The sequence below is a fragment of the Dermacentor silvarum genome, chromosome 4, assembly GCF_013339745.2.
Source record: "Dermacentor silvarum isolate Dsil-2018 chromosome 4, BIME_Dsil_1.4, whole genome shotgun sequence".
NCBI classification, from domain to species: Eukaryota; Metazoa; Arthropoda; class Arachnida; order Ixodida; family Ixodidae; genus Dermacentor; species Dermacentor silvarum.
This window is the reverse complement of record NC_051157.2, coordinates 80,106,299-80,127,981: the sequence shown is the minus strand read 5'-3', so window position 1 is coordinate 80,127,981 and position 21,683 is coordinate 80,106,299. Positions and strand designations below refer to the sequence as shown.

The 21,683-nt window shown below is 46.4% G+C and overlaps 2 protein-coding genes across 2 annotated transcripts in view; one reads left to right on the top strand and one right to left on the bottom strand.

The window, feature by feature from the left end:
- The window catches only part of LOC125944980 (Down syndrome cell adhesion molecule-like protein Dscam2), a 166,170-nt gene that overhangs the window by 125,907 nt on the left and 18,580 nt on the right, over positions 1–21,683 (top strand). The gene's annotated exons all lie outside the window — the stretch shown is intronic.
- Positions 18,548–20,886, bottom strand: LOC119450299 (ubiquitin-conjugating enzyme E2-17 kDa). The gene is made up of 2 exons (XM_037713721.2): positions 20,590–20,886; positions 18,548–19,542 (listed from the first exon to the last, which is right to left on the bottom strand). The coding sequence occupies exons 1-2, from the start codon at positions 20,753–20,755 to the stop codon at positions 19,238–19,240; spliced, it is 471 nt and encodes a 156-aa protein (XP_037569649.1). The 5' UTR covers positions 20,756–20,886; the 3' UTR covers positions 18,548–19,237.

The window sequence follows — 21,683 nt, the reverse complement described above, 5'->3', positions numbered from 1 at the left end:
CTCATCTTTCATTTTATTTTACTGCAACGCACCGGACGCACGAGTCTAGCTTCGCTTACTGGGATGGACTCTTATGCTACAATCATTCTACTTGTATGTTCGCATTCGCGTGGCTGTAGGATTTTGTCTCGATATAAAGTGGGATTATGAGAATTTGTTGCATTGTAAAATGAGTGCTGCTACATTTTCATTTAGATGAGGCTATAGCTCATAAAATCTCGCGTGACAGTGCTGTATAAAAGTTCTTCGCGAACTGCAGACTGCCGGAGCGCTTGTGTTGCTTTGATGACTCGATATCTGGCTTTCACAATAGGTACTCACCTTCGCGCACATTTAGGCTCCCTGCAAATCAAGGAGGTAAGCTACGGTTGCCGCTTTAAACGACCCTAAACTATAATTTGCGCTTTTCTTTTTTCGCACATTAGGGTTTAGATATAATCGATTTAAAAGAAACCCCAAGTCAAAAAGGGCATGCAGGAGCACGTTCAGCTTGCGACGACACAACTGGAAATGGCGATAAAGAGAGGAAAAGATAGAAGGTGTAGGAAGAGCTTGCACTAGCTGCGCACACATGTGAACATTTATGTTAGGTCTACGGAGGCTACCAAGCTTGCTCGCTCTTAACGCAATACGATGCAGGTTTCGTTGTTGCAAGATCAAAATGTAGGAATTTTGGGCTGGCCATGCAAAAAAAAAGGAAAAAGAAACATAAATCCCGCACATGCTTGATTTCCTGTCGCATTCGTGCTAGATGAATTTAAGTTTGCAATAAAAAACGATGGCGGTAAACTTCAACAACTATACAGCAAGTTCACGATATTTTTACTGCATTTTGCAATGACGAGCTCGTCTATTATAAAGAAGGACATTTTCTTTAAAAAATGAAATTTTTGTTGTATCCTTAAGAAGCCCTGTCCTTCAACGCCGTTTCGTACCTCCCAAACATAAAAACAAAGCTAAGAGGCCCGTCAAAAATTCATCGCCGGCAATCTGAGTTTCTTCCGCCAAGCTTCGAATGGGACGTTCGCGCAAATATCCAAGTTTTCAATAAAAAGACGGTCGATATGTTCTTACTGTGTTATACAGAAACGTGATTATGCTGATCCGTCACCATCAATCATCGACACAAGTTCTAAAGGACGAGTGAAAGAAGCAAAGACCTTCACTTCTCTTTGCACCGGTACTCCTGGTAAAAGAAACACGACTGCAAGAAAGCCAGAGATAGAAGAAAAAGAAAGAAATTGACAAAAGTGAACTTGTACTCAGGCTTTTGAAAAGGGCGTTTCGATCACTCAACACCAAGTAATAAAACCTGTCGGCATGTTACACTAGTAATTTACGCGCTTGTGAAACGGTTCTTGTTCTTTATTTTTCGTGAGCAAAACAGCATAAAATAAAATAATCGAATTCGATGCCTCCTTTGTTGATCGAAGGAATTTCTCACTGTTCCGTGAGAAAATCTGGCAGTTATGTGGCCATTTCTACTTCAATACGTAAGCTTGATTGCTAGGATTCAGAAAGCTCATCTGGCTAAATTACGAGATTACGATTACGAGAATGTTGGCTCATGTACTGCTGGGTTACCTATAGATGTTTTTCCCATATGCATCAGACACTGCTGCAGTACCCAGATTAGAGCCCTGCCGACCCGGGTCAGACCCGAGCCCTAAAGTTCCATCGCTGGCGCTCCCGAGCCCAGCCCAGTGATTTCAAATCTGACCCGAACCCGGCCCGGTTCGGTTCGACCGATTAGCCATTGATCCTAAGAGAAGCACGGTCGAGTTTACGCTTATTATAAACATGCCAGCCACACAATTTTCTGCAGGAACAGAATGTTGTTAACAAATCCGTCTTTAGGCACGTCTTATGCTCTTGAAGATGCAACCAGCTGTACCGAAATTTCTTTCATTGATTCCTCTTGTGGCTGCTATAAGTAGAAATTTTAGGCAATCGAAGTCGGTCTAGCTAAATTGTTTGCAGCCAGTCTTCTGCCATTCAAATAGTTTCCTATTTTTGAATGACATTTTAATTCAAATATCTGTCTAAATCGTCGTCATTTTGTTTCCCGCTCTTCCCTCTCTTGAAATTTCTCCTTCACTGCCACTCCTACTTGGATAATGCGTTTCCCTTTGTTGATAGGTGGGGCTGTTGTCAAACTCACTGCTCCACCTCCATTCGAACGTCGGGTCGTCTGTTTATCGCCTGAGAACGTGCACCTCTGGGATTCCGAGGCCTTTACAGCCTGGGAACAATGTTTACCAGAGTTTTGCAATGTCACGAAGAGAAAAAAAAAAGCGGGGCGCGTAGTATTGACAACTGGTACCGTTTTCCCAGTGACCGAGGAGCACCGCTATTGTGTGCTAATCTGTCCAGTGTATTGCTGCCGGGGGCGCTAAAACGTAGAGTTATGCTAAACTTTTATATTCCATTTCTGCAATCAGCCTTCCACGATTGGTCAAACTTTTTTTTCGGCCTATCCCCACTTCATTTGACTGTCACGCGACGTCAGGAAAACCACGAAAGCTCCTCAACTGGTATGACGTGTACACACTGATTATGAATGATTAGAACAAACAAAGGAAGAATAATTATTTCCTATTCTGAGTCTTTTTCACCATCAGCCGTCCGCCATTGGTCAAACGTTATCAGGCTGCACCCACTTCACCTGTCTATCACGCGACATCAGAAAACCGCGAAAACTCACCACGTCAAAGTGACGTGTACGCATTAAAGGTGCATTAAGATGCCGAACAAAAGGGTTTTTTTTTTCAATATAGACGGAGATTGCCCTGTTACGAAATGAATAAAAGATGGCTGCCCGTCGATCGCTCTGGCACTGGCTACTCGGAGCTGCCGGAGAGAATGAATTTGTTTGTGTATAATAATTTCTTTTTTGCGCGGCCGTATAACGTTGTTGAGCTCATTCAGCATGTACACGACATCGCTGTGCCGATTTTTTTTTTTAGCTGAGGGTCTGTTTTAGCTGCGTTTTTATCCTTCCGTTGCATGCCGCCGTGATTTTCTACCATACACCGAAAATTAAACAAGAAGCGCTCCAATCGCAGACGCTGGCACCACCCTCCTCATCAGGTTATCTACTTTCACTGGGCTGGCTCGGCCCCACCGAAACCCTCTCCACTTCTGCATGCTCCTCGCCTCTGGTCAGCCAATTCGATAAGAAAGACCTGTCAAATAAGGCAATACCCTTCGCTTTGAAAGGAAACAAAAGTGACCTCCTGTAAACGAGGAGAGTATTTCGTTGGCCTGTCTAAACAACGCTGAAAGTCACCGCCCGATGATTGTGTAGGCGCTTACGTAAATTTGGCGTCATGAGAGTGGAATAAAAACAAACTGGAATAGTTTTACGTTATGCGGCTCCTGCTGTATCGCGGCCTGCATGCCCCGCCTTTCTTATAAGCCGACAGGCGCCACTAATCTAAACTTTTCACATGGCTGCGGTTTCTAAAACATAGCTTTGTCCTGGCTATTGATGTTCGCAACCGAAGCGCAATCAATGCTTTGATGGCCGTAAAGCTCCTGGGCAACATTAATGTCCACTACCTCGTGCCGCAGGACTACGAAACCACGGCTGGTGTGGTTTACGATATTGATACATCGATTAGCGACAGCGACCTGCCAATTTTAATCAAACCTGCGACAGATGGTATTGCCTTACTGCAAGCTCGGCGCCTTGGCAACTCGAGCTGTGTAAAGCTCGACTTTAAAGGTGACTGCCTACCATCGCACGTAAAGGTCGGACACTTTCGTCATGTGGTACGGCCTTTCGTACCAAAACCACTTCAGTGCAGAAGATGTCAAAGACTTGGACACGTGAGTGCTGTCTGCCGAAATTCAACGGTATGCCCACGATGTTCCGAACAACACGACGCTGACACCTGCCGTGCAACGGAGCTCAAGTGCACAAATTGTCAAGGATCGCACGCTGCATCCTCAAAAGACTGTCCACGTCTAAAGAAAGAGCAGAAAATCTTGAGGAAAATGGCCAGAGACGGATCATCACACAGAGATGCTTCTGCTGCAATAAGGCGACATCGCTCCCGAAAAGGAAAGTCCACGAAATCCTCTTCAGGCTCGAGGGAGATGACTCGTCCTGCAGTGCCGCCTCCTGCTCCATCTGTCTCCAATAAGAGCACGAATGTCAGCGAAAAAAGCAACCATGGTGTTGACACCTCTTCAAGTGAGGAGTGGCCAGCGCTGCCGAAGACATGCCAAACACCAGAGCCACAGCATATGACTCGCCACTTGCAGTCCAACGTCGCTGCAGTTGACCACATACGAGACAAGGATTTGCAAGTGATTGCTATGCTGAAGTCGCTCACGAATGTCATGCGTCTACTACTAACAAACATGGATACTCCGGCTGCTCGTAGCGCTCTGCAAGTACTGGACACGTTGACTCCAGTGCTTGAAAGCTTCGTATAGCACTATGGCCCGCTCCTCGCTGCCATTCCACAAGGAAGTCAAGAAAGCCTCTCTGTTGCAGTGGAATGCCCGGGGCCTCAAATCAAGAATTTCAGATTTTAGACACTTTGTCTTCGAAAACCGTTTTCCCATCCTCGTAATTTGTGAACCGAACGTTCAAAATGCCATCCGCATTTCTGGATATGAAGCATTCATGTCCTCTACCTGTGGTGATGTGAGCAAGGTGATTGTATATATAAGATGTGAACTGACGTACGTGTTGCACCTAATCCCACCTCACGACACCAACCAGTACGTTTGTTTAATCGTAAAGACGAAGAAACTTACGTTCACTCTCGTCGCTGCCTACATTGCTCCTTCAAGTCGCTTCGACTCTAAACGACTGCACGACGTGTTATCCACGACACCCGGTCCTACAATCCTCACTGGAGATTTTAATGCTCACCATCCGCTTTGGGGGAGTTTGAAGATGGACTCTAGGGGAAAGAGGCTTGTATCTTTTGCAACACAGCACGACCTTTATTGCCTCAACGATGGTAGTCCAACATATTTACGAGGGATTACATACAGCAGCTGCCTAGATTTGACCCTGGTCTCTCGGCGTCTTGAACGAAAAGTGCAATGGTTCTCAGATATCGAATCACATGGCAGCGACCATATTCCCACGTATCTGAAGATCAAGGGACTATTGAAATACTCCTCCACGACTCTCCAACGAATTGACTGGCCAGCGTTTCGGTCACACATGGAGGAAGTATGTCAGGAAGGAAACCATTCTAGTCTGGAACACGAAATTCAAACAGCCATGAAAGAGACTACGCGCGGTTTTCAGCCGTTCCCGAAATATGAAGAATTTGAAGCCGAATTGCAGCGACTACGAGCGATTCGCCGGCGGGCGGAAAGAAGATACAGGAGAACAAAATCCATTCACGATCTCAGAGAGGCAAGGCGAATACAAAAGAAGATTCAGCGGCGCATGGATGCGCTCCAATCTAAAAAATGGAAACGATTCTGTGAGTCGTTGGATCCACGTCAGCGCTTATCTCAGATATGGAGGACCGTGCGTGGACTTCGCGTATCACCGCAACAGCGTGTTCCTTTCAAATCTCTCGCTTTGCACCAAGGTTGCAGAGAGATTCAGATTGCTGAAGAATTTTGTTCAAGACTTGCTGGCTTGCAGCCCCAATGTGCACTTACACCATGTGTCACTCCTGCGTCCCGGGACTCCCGTATGGATGTCATGTTTTCGCTGGAAGAGCTTGATGCGGCCCTGGCGACTTGCAGGCGCTCTTCGTCACCTGGGCCAGACGGCGTTACCTATACGGCGCTCGGCAATCTTGGCCAGAAGGCGCAACTCGTGCTGCTAAACCATTACAACGAGTCTTGGCGCAATGGTGTGGTTCCACGTGAATGGAAATGCAGCCGCTTGGTACCACTTCTCAAACCAGGTAAATCACCGTTAGATTTGTCATCGTACCGCCCCATCGCTCTGGCCAGCTGCATCGGAAAAATAATGGAAAGAATGGTTTTGACGCGCCTGGAATGGTACCTGGAGAATTACAATGTGTACCCAGATGCTATGGCTGGCTTCCGGCGTGGGCGCTCATCCATAGACAATGTCATCGATTTGGTCACATTTGTTCAACATCAAAAACGTCTGAAACGACTCACTGCGGCATTGTTCCTTGACATAAAAGGCGCCTACGATAACGTAGCAAATTATGCCATTATAGAGGCTCTGATTGAAGCCGGAATTGGTGGCCGCACTTTTCAGTGGCTATGCAGCTATCTGACCGACAGACATTTCTTCGTGATGACCGAGGATGGCGCCACGACTCACTACCAAACATTCCGTGGAGTACCACAAGGTGGGGTGTTGAGCCCGACACTATTCAACTTAGTGCTCGTTGGCCTAGTCAGATGCTTGCCCAACACCGTTGGAATATCAATCTATGCTGACGATATCTGCATCTGGGCGTCTGCTGTAACACGACTGCAGGTACGAGCAAGGCTACAAAAGGCAGCTACGTTAACATCACTGTACTTACGAAAACAGAACTTGGAGCTGTCTTCAGAGAAATGCTGCCTTGTTACATTCACTCGGAAGGCAATGAGGCCTTACTCTGTAAGTGTCAATGGGCAAACAATTGCAAACGCACGGAAACACCGCTTTTTAGGGGTAATTATCGACCGCGACCTTTCATGGAGCCCGCACGTTTCATACCTCAAGAAGAGGTTAACGACCATAACACACCTCCTTAAATTCCTCGGTGGAAAATCATGGGGCACATCGGTTCGGTCAATGCTGCAGCTTTATTGTGCCTTATTCCTCGGTTTCGCAAGATACAGCCTCCCGGTGCTAGGCAACACCTGCAAAACAAACCTGCGTGTACTCCAGGGACTACAAGCTCAAGCCCTAAGGACGTGTCTCGGTCTTCCGAAGTGTGCGTCTACGGCGGCAACGATTGTCATTGCGCGAGACCACCCAATAACAACGTACTTAGCCACCGACGCCCTCAGGGCGCATATTCGGCACGTTGCCCGACTACCTTCCCACCATCTTGCATCTTTACTTACAGAAAGGCCACACACAACTTTCAGTCGTATAATTGCAGCCAATCATACCTCGTTGCCATCGAACTACATGCCTGCAGCAAGACCATCCTCACCGTTATGGTGCCTGCACAAACCTGACATACGCCTCACCATCCCAGGAATCACAAAGAAAGCTCACATGCCGTCATCTGCCCTGAAACAGGCCACGTTAGGACTTTTACATGAGGTTCACAGTGCCCGCGTACATGTTTATGTCGATGGCTCAGTCACACCAACAAGTTCAGCTGCCGCAGTGGTGATTCCAGCAAGATCCGTCAAGATGCAGCTAAAGACGTCACATGTCTCATCAACAACAGCTGCTGAACTGGTAGCCCTCCGTGCGGCTCTTCATTTCATTCTGGAGGAACCACCCCATCCATGGTCAATCTTCTGTGACTCCAAGGCAGCCCTACAGAGTTTACTCTCAGTACTGCGCCATGGATCACATGAGCAGCTCGTCGCAGAGATAAGACAAGTACACCATCGCATAATTGATGAAGGGCACAATATAATATATCAGTGGTTGCCTAGTCACTGCGGCATACATGGCAATGATCGAGCGGACGCAGCGGCCCGATCTGCTCATGACGGTGTCAACTGCGTTGCCATTCCTCTTTCGAGAGCCGACGCAGCGAAAAAACTTTCCGCGCTTGCGCGTGAACTAACATTGATGCAATGGAATTCCTCCGATTTCACAAGTGCACGCCTTCATGCCCTGGACCCTAATTTACAGCTTCGTATTCCATTCGACCTTCCACGACGGGACTGCACACTTCTAATCCGTCTATGGCTTGGAGTAGCATTTTCAAATGCGTACTCCTTTCGTATCGGAATGGCCAATAGCCCACTTTGTGAATCCTGCAGGTGTAACGAAACAATCGCACACCTTCTTTGTGAGTGCCCTCGTTTCAACCTGCAGAGAGCAGCTCTCTCAGCGACAATAAATCAACTGGACAAACGCCCAATAACCGAAAAGAACATCCTTGGAAACTGGCCTACACAAACAACGGCGCGAGCCGCCCTGAAGGCACTGCTGCGTTACTTGAAAGACACCGGACTCAATGACAAATTGTGACTCTGCATTGTGTTACTTAGGACGGAACGTTCAGACAATGCAACACGAGAACGCCTTCACGGACTTCATGACAGTGCCCACAGAAACAGTTCTGTTTTGTGTGCGTGTGTGATTTTCTTGTTTCCTTCCTTTTTGTTTATTCTTTATTTTCACTTATTTTTCTCTCTCTCTCCTTTCGCATCCCTTTACCCCTCCCCCGGTACAGGGTAGCCAACCGGAGATAACCTCTGGTTAACCTCCCTGTCTTTCCTTTACCTTTTTCTCTCTCTCTCTCTAGCTTTGAGGAGTTGCAAATAGCATGCCCGGGTCTATTACGGGCCCTACTAAGGCGCCAGCCAGAACCGATCCCGAAGATCCTAGGATCGAGCATGGTCCGATCCCGAATCAACAGTTGCTTATGCAGCCCGAAGTCGGCCCGCGGGTTGGGCCAGGCTCGAGCTTTCGGGTAAGCCCGAGCTCCTGCAGTGCTCTAACCCAGATACCGCTGCAGATAACTAATTAGGCAAACAAAGTCAGTCTTGACATTACAATAACAGTGCAAGCTGCACTGCGTGCTTTCTGTTCCAGTGTAAAATCAGCCATAGATGCTTCCCATGCAAGCAATTAATCACGCTGGGTACTGGGCTTCGGTCCATCCTCTACGGTCTAATAGTATACTCATATCTGATCTGTGAATGTTATTTATTTATAATGTGGCTACTTTCTTCTCAACTTTTCACACCTGCCGTATCGGTTGTCTGTGTTGTGGCTGCTGCCATCTGTTCTGTCTGTGACAATTTTACCGAGTTTCTGACCTGGTAAACCTAGAAGCGAGTATCCTCCGGCCCGTACCATCACAATTCCCAGAGCCTGGTTCGGTAGGTAGAACGTAAGGTAGTCCGCTATCTCTCTGCGCTAAGCAAACCGAGCGACTCATCTACGTAACGTGTTCCGCGATGCGCACACCACTCAGTAAACGTTGACAACTTCTGTGCCCAGCGGTCTAAAGATGTGAGCGCGTAGTATGTCACAGTGACGACGATATTACGTGTGGGGTGCGTGGCAGATTACGCGCCGAGGCAGTGGTGACAGAGAGTACACGTGAATACACGCGCGATTATTGTTTATTACACTTCTGCTGCAGAATGTAGCGACGGACTTCGTGAATAATTTTTTTATTATTATTCCTCCTTCAATCTCACGAACAACATGAACGTCAGCTCAAGATAAAAGTAATTCATAAAAGTTGCACTGGAAGGAGTAAGCGTTTCCCAGGGAGTCACGCAGTGTAATAGAAACACTGCGTGTTACTGGTGTACTAACATTAATGGGTGCAATATTGCACGAGAAAACGCTCGTGTACCGTAGGTGCTAAAACTTTTGACTTCAGCACTTCGATTGCTATCTCTCTTCCGCACGTCAACGCAAAGTAGCGTGCAGATCTTGCGTGCCGCTTACACAGTCATTATGGGTGACTTTGTGAGCGCTTCATTTTTATTGATTGACTCCGCTGTCTCTGTGTGTGTATCTGAGACAGTTCGGAGCAAGAGCAAACACAGTAAGCAAGTGCCGGAAACCTGTGGACCATTATATTTTCAAATAGCAGCTAATTTCGATCCCCTAGCTATTTGATAAATGTCGTATTGCACGTCCACGGAAGCAAAGCCCGACTACATAAAAGCACGGAAACGCTCAAGAAACAACTCTCCCACCACGAACAAATCGTTCACGTCGCTAATGTGCGTGCTACTGGCCATGACGTCGGGCCAACAGGATTAATGTGCGGTGCGCCGCTAACGAACGATCGCATCGAACAACAGCTGCTCGGAGATTCCAAGTGTCGCCTACGTGAATGTGAGCGGGGACTATTCGCGAGGCGAGTTTTTTTTTTTTTTTTTCTTGCGTATTTTTTTTATTTTTTATTTTTTTCGGCATAGCAAGAACTATTCGTCAGGCAGGGGCGGAGTCATCTAGTCAAAGACGGAAGTGTATATGCCCCCGGCACCGAAGTCGCACTGTGTGCGAGGTGCCCCGTTCGTATTCCTTTATCTTTTTCTTGGTCCGTTAATACACCCCAACGACAGCCCACCGGGGCCGATCGGGAAATAGACGGCTTCGAGTCCATAACTCGCAGGGATCGTCACTACTTTGAAACGTGCCGCCGAAGCTGAGAAACGCGAATGCCAAGGACTGGGGGTGCCCGCCGCGTGCTACAAAAAAATTATAACCATAATAAGGACAAAAAAAGTGAAGCACAGCAACACGCTTGCAAAAAAAAAAAAAACGGGAGAGTAATGCAAAAAAGGAACGCAAGCTCTTTGGGGACACTATTGGGGCGCGGTTCCTTTGGCCGATTGCGTTTGATGTCGGCGCCCGTAGCTCTCTCATTGGCTGTGTTTTGCGCGCGCTCCATTCGCGACAGAGGCCTTTCATTCTCCTCAGCGCAAAGTGACATTGATAGATCACCGGGCGAAGTGCTTACGACCCAAATCACAAACGCCCAAGCGCCTGCCAGTCGCTCACGCAGCAGAGTGCGGAATGGGGCGTCAGGCCTTCAGGAAAGGCAAAAGTCCCGAATGGGTGATAGAGGAGCACGGGCCAAGAAAAGGGGGCGGCGGCGGCGGCGCGAGAGATCCACCCGGACGTCACACAGCAGAAGGCGAAGAGAAGGAGAGATAGGGAGACAGAGAGGATTCAGATGAGGAGCAAGATAAGGAAGACGGACGGATGCGGCGGGCATTGTGTTAATGACGGGATAAAAGGAGGCTTTCACGAGGATGGAAGCGTGGAGTGTAGAAAACGGGGCAACGATGATGCCAGCATGTGGGGGAAGAGGGCGTCGAGAGGGAGGACACAGCATGATCTCATACCTGGGAATGAGAGGGCGAATCTTGACACCTTCTATTATTGGCAGAAGCTTAGTGTACGCAACAGTCGCGAGTGAGTAAAAGATTAAACGCGAACGCGGCTTTATTTCGTTTTTTTAACCGCCAATCCCAGTTTCCATGAAGGCGCTGTTGCACAACTGTGCAACCCATTACGCCCTGCATTCCCGTAGACGAAAGTAGTGGCGAACGCGATCAACAGCATTCGTGCTTTTTTCCTTTACAAAAGTGCCGCGTGCACCATGTAATACGAAACTCCACCATCGGGCTCATTTAAACAGTATTGCTATGTATTTTACTGCTACTAATAACCCGAGCCGACGTGCGCCTATATTTGTGCTGTTTCACGCTGGCTAGATATAGTGAAACTCATCCCAAATTTATTCCCAGAGAAATTACTGCATTAGATGAAGGGAAGGCAGAAATGTTCGTTAAAGTGAAGTACAAAACGTACGTGAAACTAAAGGCGTCATGATTAAACGAGGGAAATATGCATGTCAAGCGGGAATCACACATCTTTTAACCCATAAGAGCTAGCGCGTTGACAATTTTTCGTCGCAGCAATGCGACGTTTATAAGTGCAAATAGTGTGTCTTTCTGTATGGTGACAATAAAATTATGTCAGTTTTCAAAAGTAACGTCGGTTGCAGTCCCCACAAAATCACGAGTGACAGCTATACGAACGAAAACGGCAATTTTACTCGAACCGGCGACGAAAGTGAAAGAAAGTATATAGTTGGGAAAAGTTTGTACGTGGAAAAAGAAAACGAAACCGCGGATGCCAGTTCCAAAGTTTTTTTTTTTTTTATTAACACGAAAGTGTTTTATGCCGGGGTCCACCAAGACTTCACTGACGTATTTCCGTCACGGAAATACGTCCCACGAACCGACACGAACAGAATACAAAGAAAGAAACCAGAAGAAAAAGTTCCACAAACAGGCAAAATTTGGAAATCGAACCCACGACCTTCCTCGGTCCGGCGACGATAGAGCGCCGAGCGTTTAAACCAGTGCGCCCACAACGCATTTGCAGAAGAGCTACACAGACGCGCCTTATAAATACCTAACACTCCTCCGTGTACCCGCGCTCTTGCTCGGGGCGGTGCCGCCGCCTACGAGCAGAAAAGAGAAGTACTGCATTATGACACTAACGCGCACCGACAGTGAACGCTTCGGTGGTCTCAGCACTACGACGCCTCGATGCCAGCATTCGAAGGGACGCTGGCATCAAGAAGCACTACCAACGCCACCTAGGTGGCGTTCACCGTACTCAGCACAGCGGAGCGTGGCCTCCGCAATTAGCTCTGAAAATGTTTCTGAAGTTGATCACGGAGGCTGCAATTACGACGCGCTGTACGCTCTGATTTGACTCGGTGACGATTCAGGTACGTGCTTTGTCTTGCGCGTTGTATTAGTGTGTCAGTTACGTGATTCGTCTTTCGCGTTGTGCTAGCGTGTGCAGCGTAGTGCAGCTTCCATATGCACGACGGTTGCTCATGGTCATCGACGTTGGTAGTCGTGATGGAGGAGACGTGCCACCAGGCGTCAGCGTGGGTGCATCAACGCCTTTCTTTTTCCTACTACCACCCGAGTCATGGCTCACCCCACGTATTAGGTTGAGCCATAGCACCAGGTAACAACCAATCGACCGACCGAAGTCGATGACAAGATGGCTGTAGATTCAATCCATGCCAGCAACCGTTATTGTGCTGGAAAGCCCTGCTGCGCACAGGGACGCCTCTGCATCCATGGATGTACATACTTTAGAGAACCATTCTAGCTGCTCTTTAGCTACTCCACAGCTGCTCCGCATTAAGCATGGCGTCACGGATTCGTTTCATCATGGCGGGAGCGGTTGCATTTGGGGTGGGGAACGTAAATCGAGTGTACGCTGAGATTTGGGTGTACGCTTAAGAGTCGTAGCTCACCAATTTTTTTTTTCAGAACCGGCTGTTACGTAAAACCCCATGTCGTAATTAAATCAGAGTTGTCAACGTGGACGATCTGAGGGCACAAAGAACGTTCTGAAGCGAGAGTTCGCCCTCCATGTTCTTCTATGTTCAACAAACGTCGATACAGAACCAATTTCGCTGCTTGTCAGCTCCTTTCACTTGGAATAGACATTGTAAAGCTAATGAAAGATAACATGACAACAAGGGTGACTAGTATAGACAATCAGATTACTTTATTCATAAATCCAGCCCAACCGTGCGCACAGCTCCACGCAGGAATGAGAGCACCAGCATTGCGCTGCATCTGCACACCACCAGATGGCTACGTATGTGCTCTTTTTTTTTTTTAATGCGAGAGCATTAAATGTCCAATTACGCGAAATTCCGTGGGCGTCGGCGGGACCAAAATGAAATAAAAAATGGCCGACGGCGCAGAGTAAAAAACACATCAAGAAATGTTCGGATTGACGTCCAATTTCTCCTGGATGTTTCTGCAAACAAAGTTAATTAATGGCTTTGAAAAGAAAATTTGGTACATTTTGGCTTTGGTGTGAATCGAACCCGGGCCTCCGGGGTGCGAGGCGAGCACGCTCCGCCGACTCCACGGCGGCTTTTTCTTTTTTTTTTATATTCTGGATTCCACGGCGGCTCCGCGGTTCTGGCTGACGAAAGGTGTGCCTATTGCGTGCGTCATTGCACACGTCAAGTCGCCGCCATCTGGTTGACTAAAGGTGTGGCCTAGTGCGTGCGTCATTGGGCACGTGACGGTGCAGCCAATGGGGAGGAGGTGGCGCCGCGTCATGAGTGTATAAAATGATCACGTTCATGACGTCCCGAGGTCTACACACGGTATTATGATTTCGCATTCCCACACGTAATCAGCCTTAAGTGTCTCTGCCAAATTTTTCTCTTGACTTTTTTGTTACCCCATGACTGATTGCCATGATTTGTCTCTTCCTTCTTCAAACATAGTACTCGCAGTGCCGCAGGCGCTCGCGAAGCACACTGATATCTTCTTCCACAGGGCGCGTTTCATGACAGATTCGCCTGTAAGAAAAAAAAATAAACGTGAGATCGGCTTTGATACATACTACAGCATTGCTTCTTTCTCCTAACACCATCTAACAGCGAACGTCGGAAGCAAAAGAAATTTATTACTGGCAACATCAGTCCTCAAGGTCTGATTGGCTGACTCCTATAGATCTACAACATCCACATGTCAGCGACAGATGTACAGGCACGACGGTACGAATAATGAATTCTATCGATTCCCATGCCACAACGACTATCAGAGTGTTGCTCCGTCCGCTTTAATTAGTCAGCAACGAAAGATGGGAAAGGCGTATGCCTTTGCGATTCTACAGAACCCAGTCGTTAATTCCGCATTCACTGTTTCGAAACGCTTATCTGGCGAAATCGGTCGTCTACATCATGATCTGTTGCTGCTTCACGCGGAACGGCTTCGAACGACTGCTGTACCCACAACTAGAAGCTTAAGCGCTGTAGCTTTTGTGTTGACGTATGATTTATTGCATTAGTCGACAGAAAGTATTTTCTTATTATTATTTGATCTCTTTTTACTGTGTTTTACACCCTCACTTTGTTTTTTTATCAAACTCATTGCTAAAGGAATGGCTACGATTACGAGCAACCAAAACAAATATGCATGTTTTTCAAATATGTCCAGCAGCTTCCTTATATTTATTAGGGGCTCTATCGTAGCCCAAAGTTAGTTTTACTTTCTTTAAAGCAAAATTAATAACGTGAACTGGGGCGATTTTCTTTCCTTCAGGCCATGAAAGATTTGGCGAAGGTTTCGAACAAGCCTGCACTTCTTTGTCTGCCTTACAACTCCCAAAAACCTCCCGATGTTGACAACAAAAAGACATACCCAGAATTCAGGCTTTTTCAATATAGTTCACGCAAGAAAACGCAAATAAATGTTAATACTTACAGATTGCCCCCTCACCCGGTAATCTATTGAGGGCCATTTTGACAGCTGATCATCACTTATTCATGGCTTGTTTAAGTGCACATTTTCTATCGGCACGGCGACTGAAGCTGGCTCGAGATTGAAAGATATATATATATATATATATAGAAAACATACGTATTGCTCACGCGGGTGTGCTCTAGGGCATCATGCATTTATTACGGGGCGTGTCTCGAGATGAAGACGTCAGAGAATATTTCCTTAGCTCGTAGGCTTAAGGGAAAGCAAAGCGATATTGTGCTAAAAAATAACGACCGCGGCCCCGCCTGGGGACTCAGACTATAGGTAACGACGAGGTCTTATAGTTGAACTACGGACGAAACGTCTAAGCTCTCCTGTTTATTAAAGTGTGAGCTGCGCCTAACACTACAGCTTTGTTGTATTAGTGATTGGAATCGTGATTGAAAATCAACAAAAAAAAAGATGTTACCAATGTGCCTGCCATGCCATCTCGGGCCTGTCTGTCTATAAAAGGCAATATTAACGAATTGCTCATTTTTACTTTGTTTTTATTATTGTTTAACATTGGCTCCAGGCTAAATAGGTGGGCGGTTGAGGTGGGGTGTGGCAATGATTTCTGATGCAAGTGCAGCACGTGATTAGAAAGTACAGCAGGTGATTTCCTTGTGGGCTTACGAGTTGATGACGAGTTGGATGGATCTATTGGCGAAGTGCTTCGAAGGCCGACCATCCAAGAGAGGGCACATCGCTGAATTTGTTCATGGCGCACATTACGTATCTACAATGTGATCGTTGCAAAGAGGCAAGGCTTCTGTGCTACGATAGCTATGACGGAAGTGCAACTTTATTGGTATTGTAACACTATTTTCTCTCTTAAATGTTCAAGAAGACATAATTTAATGCAATTGGCATTCCTTGCCTACTTCAGGTGTATTTAGCCCATCTATCTATCTATCTATCTATCTATCTATCTATCTATCTATCTATCTATCTATCTATCTATCTATCTATCTATCTATCTATTCTACGCCAGCCCAGTGCCCCAAGGTGTCTAACAGTTGGGGCCACTAGGTCGTTATGCCGTCGTGGTCCTTGCATAACTTCATTCCAGCTTCGTCATCGAACTCTCGTGATGACGTCGTCGTCACGCCGCCATCATCATACATGCTTCGTAAACAGCCTTCGTCACGCCATCGTCGTCAAACACTCGTCGTCATCCGATCGTACTCGTGCCGTTGTCATGCCATCGTGCCACACGCATTCCTTGTCGTACCATCGTTGTGATGCGGTCGCGGTCGTCCCATCCTCGTTCTGCTAACTTCGGCACCCAACTTGCGTCATGCTGTCGTTTTACCATTCTCCTCACTTCAGTAACGTCATCTCATTGTCGTTAAGCCGTCGTCGATCCATCGACGTCATTCCTTCTTCGGCATTCTATCCTAATCATACTGTGCTCATTCAATCGTGATTATATACACCGCTGTTGCAATTGCGTCGTCGTCAGACAGTTGCTATCATGCGTCCGCTGTCATCGAGTCGTCGTCGCGACATCATAGTCATGCCAGCTTCGTCATCCGTTTATACTGTCGTGGTCACCACATTGTCCTCGTGTCGTCGTCGACACGTAGGCGTCGTTATAACATCGTCATCATTAAACAATCGTCATCTCATTGTCGTCATGACGTCGCCGTCAAACCGCCTTCGGCGTTTCATCGACGTCATTCTTTTTTTTTTCGTCGTACCGTATTCGTCACTGCATCGGCTTTATACAGTCGTCGCCAGCCCGCCATGCTCATGGGTGACCTTGGCAAGCGAGTTCCATAGCAATGTGGGACGATACCGGCGTAAGTCGCATATAGATGATGCGATGTATCAGAATGATCACTACAGACGTTAAATGAACGTGATTTCAGAAATATGGTGTGTCACTACATAGCTCTAATGATAATAACATTACCGTCGACAGTGGTCACGAGATTAGTTGTGTCGTAATTTTTATGTAAATATATATGTGCGTATATGCTCTGTACAAGCACACACACATACACACACACACATGCACGCACATGCACACACAGGTGATCAAATCCTCAGGAGAATATGGTGAACGAATGTCGGTGTTATTCACTGGATTGTTATTGTTATTCATTGGATACGCACGACATATCACTGGACTTGGTGATGACATCAAAGACACACACCATTAAATTGTCGCATTCTATACATCAGCAGTTGCAGCATAAGAAAACGAAAAAAAAATAAAAATGAAGGCAACAGAACAGCGCTGCCTTGACGTAAGACATAAATACAGGCTCCCCCGAAAATAGGCGAGAGGCCGTGAACACAGTAATTTGGGTGAGTGCCGAGTGTAAGAAATAGGATGGTTCATGGCTATAGTGAAAGAAACAGGAACAATACTTTTCTCGAGACTACTAACTGCATAAAGAATTTGGCTGGTGACTTCGAGCCGCTGTGTCCGCGCAGTAATTTATAATAAGGACGTTTGAAAAGTTTTCAAAGCACATTTTCGCGGAAATATTCTACATAAGTCTAAAAAAATGCTTTATTCGAAGCATTTATTCGAAGTAGCACCCTGCTTTAGCCATTCCTATGTTTGTTTTCTTGTACTAAACAAAATCAAAATAAAGAAAGGTAGAGTGTAAAGTTGCATGACGCTTGGTTAAGACGGTTCCCTAAATTCTGCATGGTGCTTTTTCCAACCACATTCTTTTCAATCAAAATTCGAAAGCGTCTGTATTGCGGTTAAGCACACCAGCTAGGGATCATGGAATAAAAAAGAAATAACAATAGTTTGAACGTAAAAAGAGATTATGGGAGCAATATTTTCCTATCTGGCACACATATTGAGAATGAGTGATAAAACATTAAAATAAGCTCCGCAATGTCTCAAAGGCCTCTCTTCTTTCCAGACTAGCAAAAAAAGATAGAGAAACTAAATCACAAAATTACATTTAGGAATAACATGCCTCGAGAGAGCAATTCATCCTCAACTATTCGCGAAGAATACGTGAAGATTTCAAGTAGGTGCATCTTCGAGCTATACGGCGTCAGCTGCTTAGCATATTATTGCCTGGAGGGGCCGATCATCAAAGCATAAATCAAGTGCATAGACCAAGAATAAATTTCTTTTAGTTGGTTACATATGTGCTTGCGCGAGGATTTTTCATTTTCTACTGGCGACATGCCCTACCTTATTCGGCTTGCTTCGCGGTTTATTTCTTTTTTCCCAGGCGATCATGAGAGCGACACATTGCTTCAACTATTCCAGCAATTCATCATGACATAACACAATTTACGAGGACGTGGTCGTGCCCAGCCAGGATACACCCTGCTTTTTTTTTTTGCGACTTGGGAGGCTTTATGACTGTAAAACCATCACCGTCTTGAAAATAAGTCACTGTTTATTTTGGGCTTCCAAACGTGTTTTTTTAGGCTTGGTAGTTGGCCAAATTTTACACTAGGAGAACCAGAAGGGCCGCATAAAGAGGCTTTTACTGAAGAATAATGCGGCAATCTAGGTTTGGAAATATCGAAAAAAAGACAAAAGTAGCACTTTCTTTAACTGTGGAAATAATTTATTCATGACGGCTAATAGGGCAAATTTATAGGAAAAAGATGTCCCACAATCTTTCTTGGTTACAGCACTGCAGAACGCCGATCTACTTGGCGCACTTCACGCATTAATATGTTAACCCCGCAAAAGCAATATTACTTCATATAAGCAGCGCCTGAACTTCATTCTGCGATGAGTCAAATCACGGAAAATGCAGCGATGGCTTAACGAAATCCCACTCAATTAACTCATCCACTTCTCCATCACTCTGGTTTCCAAACACAATGTTGATAGCGCAAAAACATGAACCATTTCAAAAACGTCAACAACAACTCCTAAAGCGGCACGAGTGGCTAAATACTCTAATCACCTTATTTATCCTTCTTCGTACAGATGCTGCAACGCCTCCGTAGGGAGAAGCACGGATTTTATTAGCCACGCCATGTGACCAAAGGTTTATAAAAAAGACGTGAGCTTCGCGTGCACGGTGACGAGGGGAGGGCGCAAGCGAGACGCACTTCAATTTCCGTCGCGTCTGTCATTGCGAATAATGACAGAACCACTTTGCCGAGTCATGCCACAGTCTACACAAGCACGTCTTCTCCTTCGCGATGAAGTTGTAGGTCTCCTTCGTGGCATAAACCGCTTTGAAGTAACAGCAGTCTAGCCCACGCTAACGCTAACCCAATGAGAACAGTTTACGGGAGAGGACGTTTGTGAGGCTCTCGAAATTTTGTTTTCAGCTCGCATCTTCGCGACTGGCGGAAGCATCCCGCAGCGTCACTCCATGGCGTATCGTCTGGTCCACTCCTTGGCGATGGCGTTGTAGGCCTCTTTGTCCGTCTTGTACACGTTGGCCACTTCGGGTACGAGAGGGTCGTCCGGATTTGGGTCGCACATGAGCACCATGATGGACATCAGCACCGTGGCGATGGTCAGAGAGGGGCACCAGTGCGACTTGAGAATGTCCAGGCAGATGTAGCCGTTGTTGTTGATGTTCGGGTGGTAGATGCGCGTGTTGAACTTCACCTCGGGCGGCTTGAAAGGGTAGTCCTCCGGGAAGCGAATTTTAAGCTTGAAAACTCCTGCGTATAAAAAACGGGGCAAGCCCAGGTTGAACAATATTCAGAAATTCGGCCAATTTTCGGGATGCCTTTTTCTTTTATGGCTTTGCTCGAACGTATTACGCAGCTACATCGTTTATTTATTCTTTTCAAAGATTATATTGCTCAAGTACACAGTCTAAAATATATACATTTACAGAGCTCTGTGAGCTCCCGCATAATATGCGTCCAAATCGCCGGTCAATGAAATGTTATCAAGGTCTGTATGGCCTAAGGCATGAGTCCAAAGCTGAGTGTCGGAGAAGTCTGGGATTCTTTCAGTGCTGTTGTTCCCCACTGCAATGGCGTGCTCATATCAGATGGTTTGTTAACCGTACAACTTCACTGGCAGATGTGGCAAAATCTTTGGAAATTTCACAAATATGAGGTGTAAAGGTCTCAAAATTATCACGCCTACCAGAAAACATGGGAAAGAACCGGAACCTGTAAGCTTTATACTTCACATATTTGGGTGACCTCTCGGCTCAACTAACCGGTTACGAGCATGCATGAGCAAGCATGCAAACTTGTTAATTGTTGAAAATACGTTTGCGATTGTTATTGAGGGCTTATATAGTAACGATAGCGTTGCGCACTCATTTGCTTAAATGACAACAACGAATTGGAATGATCGGACTTCCTTAGGACACATACAACAAAAAGCACTTTCACTGCGAAGCTTGGTTAGTGTATACATTCAAACTATACCGCCACAAAAAATGTGGTCTAGAATCGTACGACCAACACGGACAACCGACACCGGGCAAAACCATAATACTAGCGTGCTAGAATTCTATCGTCGTTTCCGGCTAAGAGCACAAACATATGCACGTAGTGATAAAACAGCACAATACAAGGCACCCAATACGAAGCAAATAGATAATACAGCACTGACATGCAGTGCCCCCTTCCTCTTACATATCTCTTTTTCAGCTCGCGTCTTTCGTTTTATCGCACACCATTAGGGCAATACCCAACGTCAACTCTTCGGACGTGCTACGCCGACCACCGGCTTCCCACCTGGCCTACCTTTTTCGAACGGCGAGTCGTCGGGCCCTACGATGGTGGCCTGCCAGAGGAACAAGTCACTCGGGTCCACAGGTCCCGCTGAGCAGTTGGTCGGCGGGTCTCGGTTGATCTCGCGCAGCTCCCGTTGGATCTTGGCCAAGGCCGGCTTAGTCGCCACCTTGGACATGGGCACGCCGCTGGGGTCACGCGCACACCTGACGGCGGCGCCGGAGGTCTACCCGTCAGCCGATGTTGGCGGCATGCCGCTTCGCCCAATGCCGCCTCCCCGTCCCAGCAGTGCAACAGCACACCCTCCCTTCTTCGTCGTCTTCTTTCACGTTGGCTACTAACAATGGCAAGGTCATCGGCAGTTGCCCAAAGTGCGGCGTATACAGACGTAATGACACTGAAGCCCTCGTATATGGTCGTTCCAGCGTTTCAACCGTTCGTGTATTCTTCCATCGGCTCTGTTGCAACTTGATTCCTTTGTCTTTCGCCATCTAACAAGAAATGCCTCCAATGGTCACTTCTTCGCAGCGGAAGCATAAAGGATGTTAGGGAAATGGCATTGAGAAAGAAGATGAAGAAAACGCAGCAAGGTCATTCGTCATCCAAAAAGCGAAACCAAACCAAACTAAACCAGAATCTTATAAACTAAAGAGTTATCGTAATATTTTTTTTCCTGTTTTTACTGTTCATTATATTTTAAATTCATTATGCTCCGAAATCTTATGTGGAGCAGCAGTTTACTCTAATTACTGAATCAATTTCTTCTTCATCTTTCTGGGGTTTTACGTGCCAAAACCGAATCAACTTCATGTACATTAGATGCACTTCGCCTTACTTTACAGTTACGCATAAGTGTTTCTTTACTGGCATGTTTTTTTTTTTTTTTTTGTGACTGATTGTATTCCAGTTGGTCTTCTTACACTACTTACTGCTTCCTTGTTTCTCCCTGCAGCTATAATTATGGCGTATTCAATGTAGAGGATGCATGCCATATAGTTGAGAGGCATTATCATTATGTCAGCAATTAACATTCTTGCTGTGAGTGAGTGAGTGAGTACGAACTTTATTTACGTCCTGAGGAGAAAGAATTAAAGGCCTGAGAAAAT

Coding starts and splice junctions, on each gene's coding strand:
- LOC119450299 (XM_037713721.2), bottom strand. CDS start 20,755: ATGTCCAAGGTGGCGACTAAGCCGGCCTTGGCCAAGATCCAACGGGAG. Junction 19,543..20,589: donor CGACTCGCCGTTCGAAAAAG/GTAGGCCAGGTG, acceptor TTTTATACGCAG/GAGTTTTCAAGCTTAAAATT.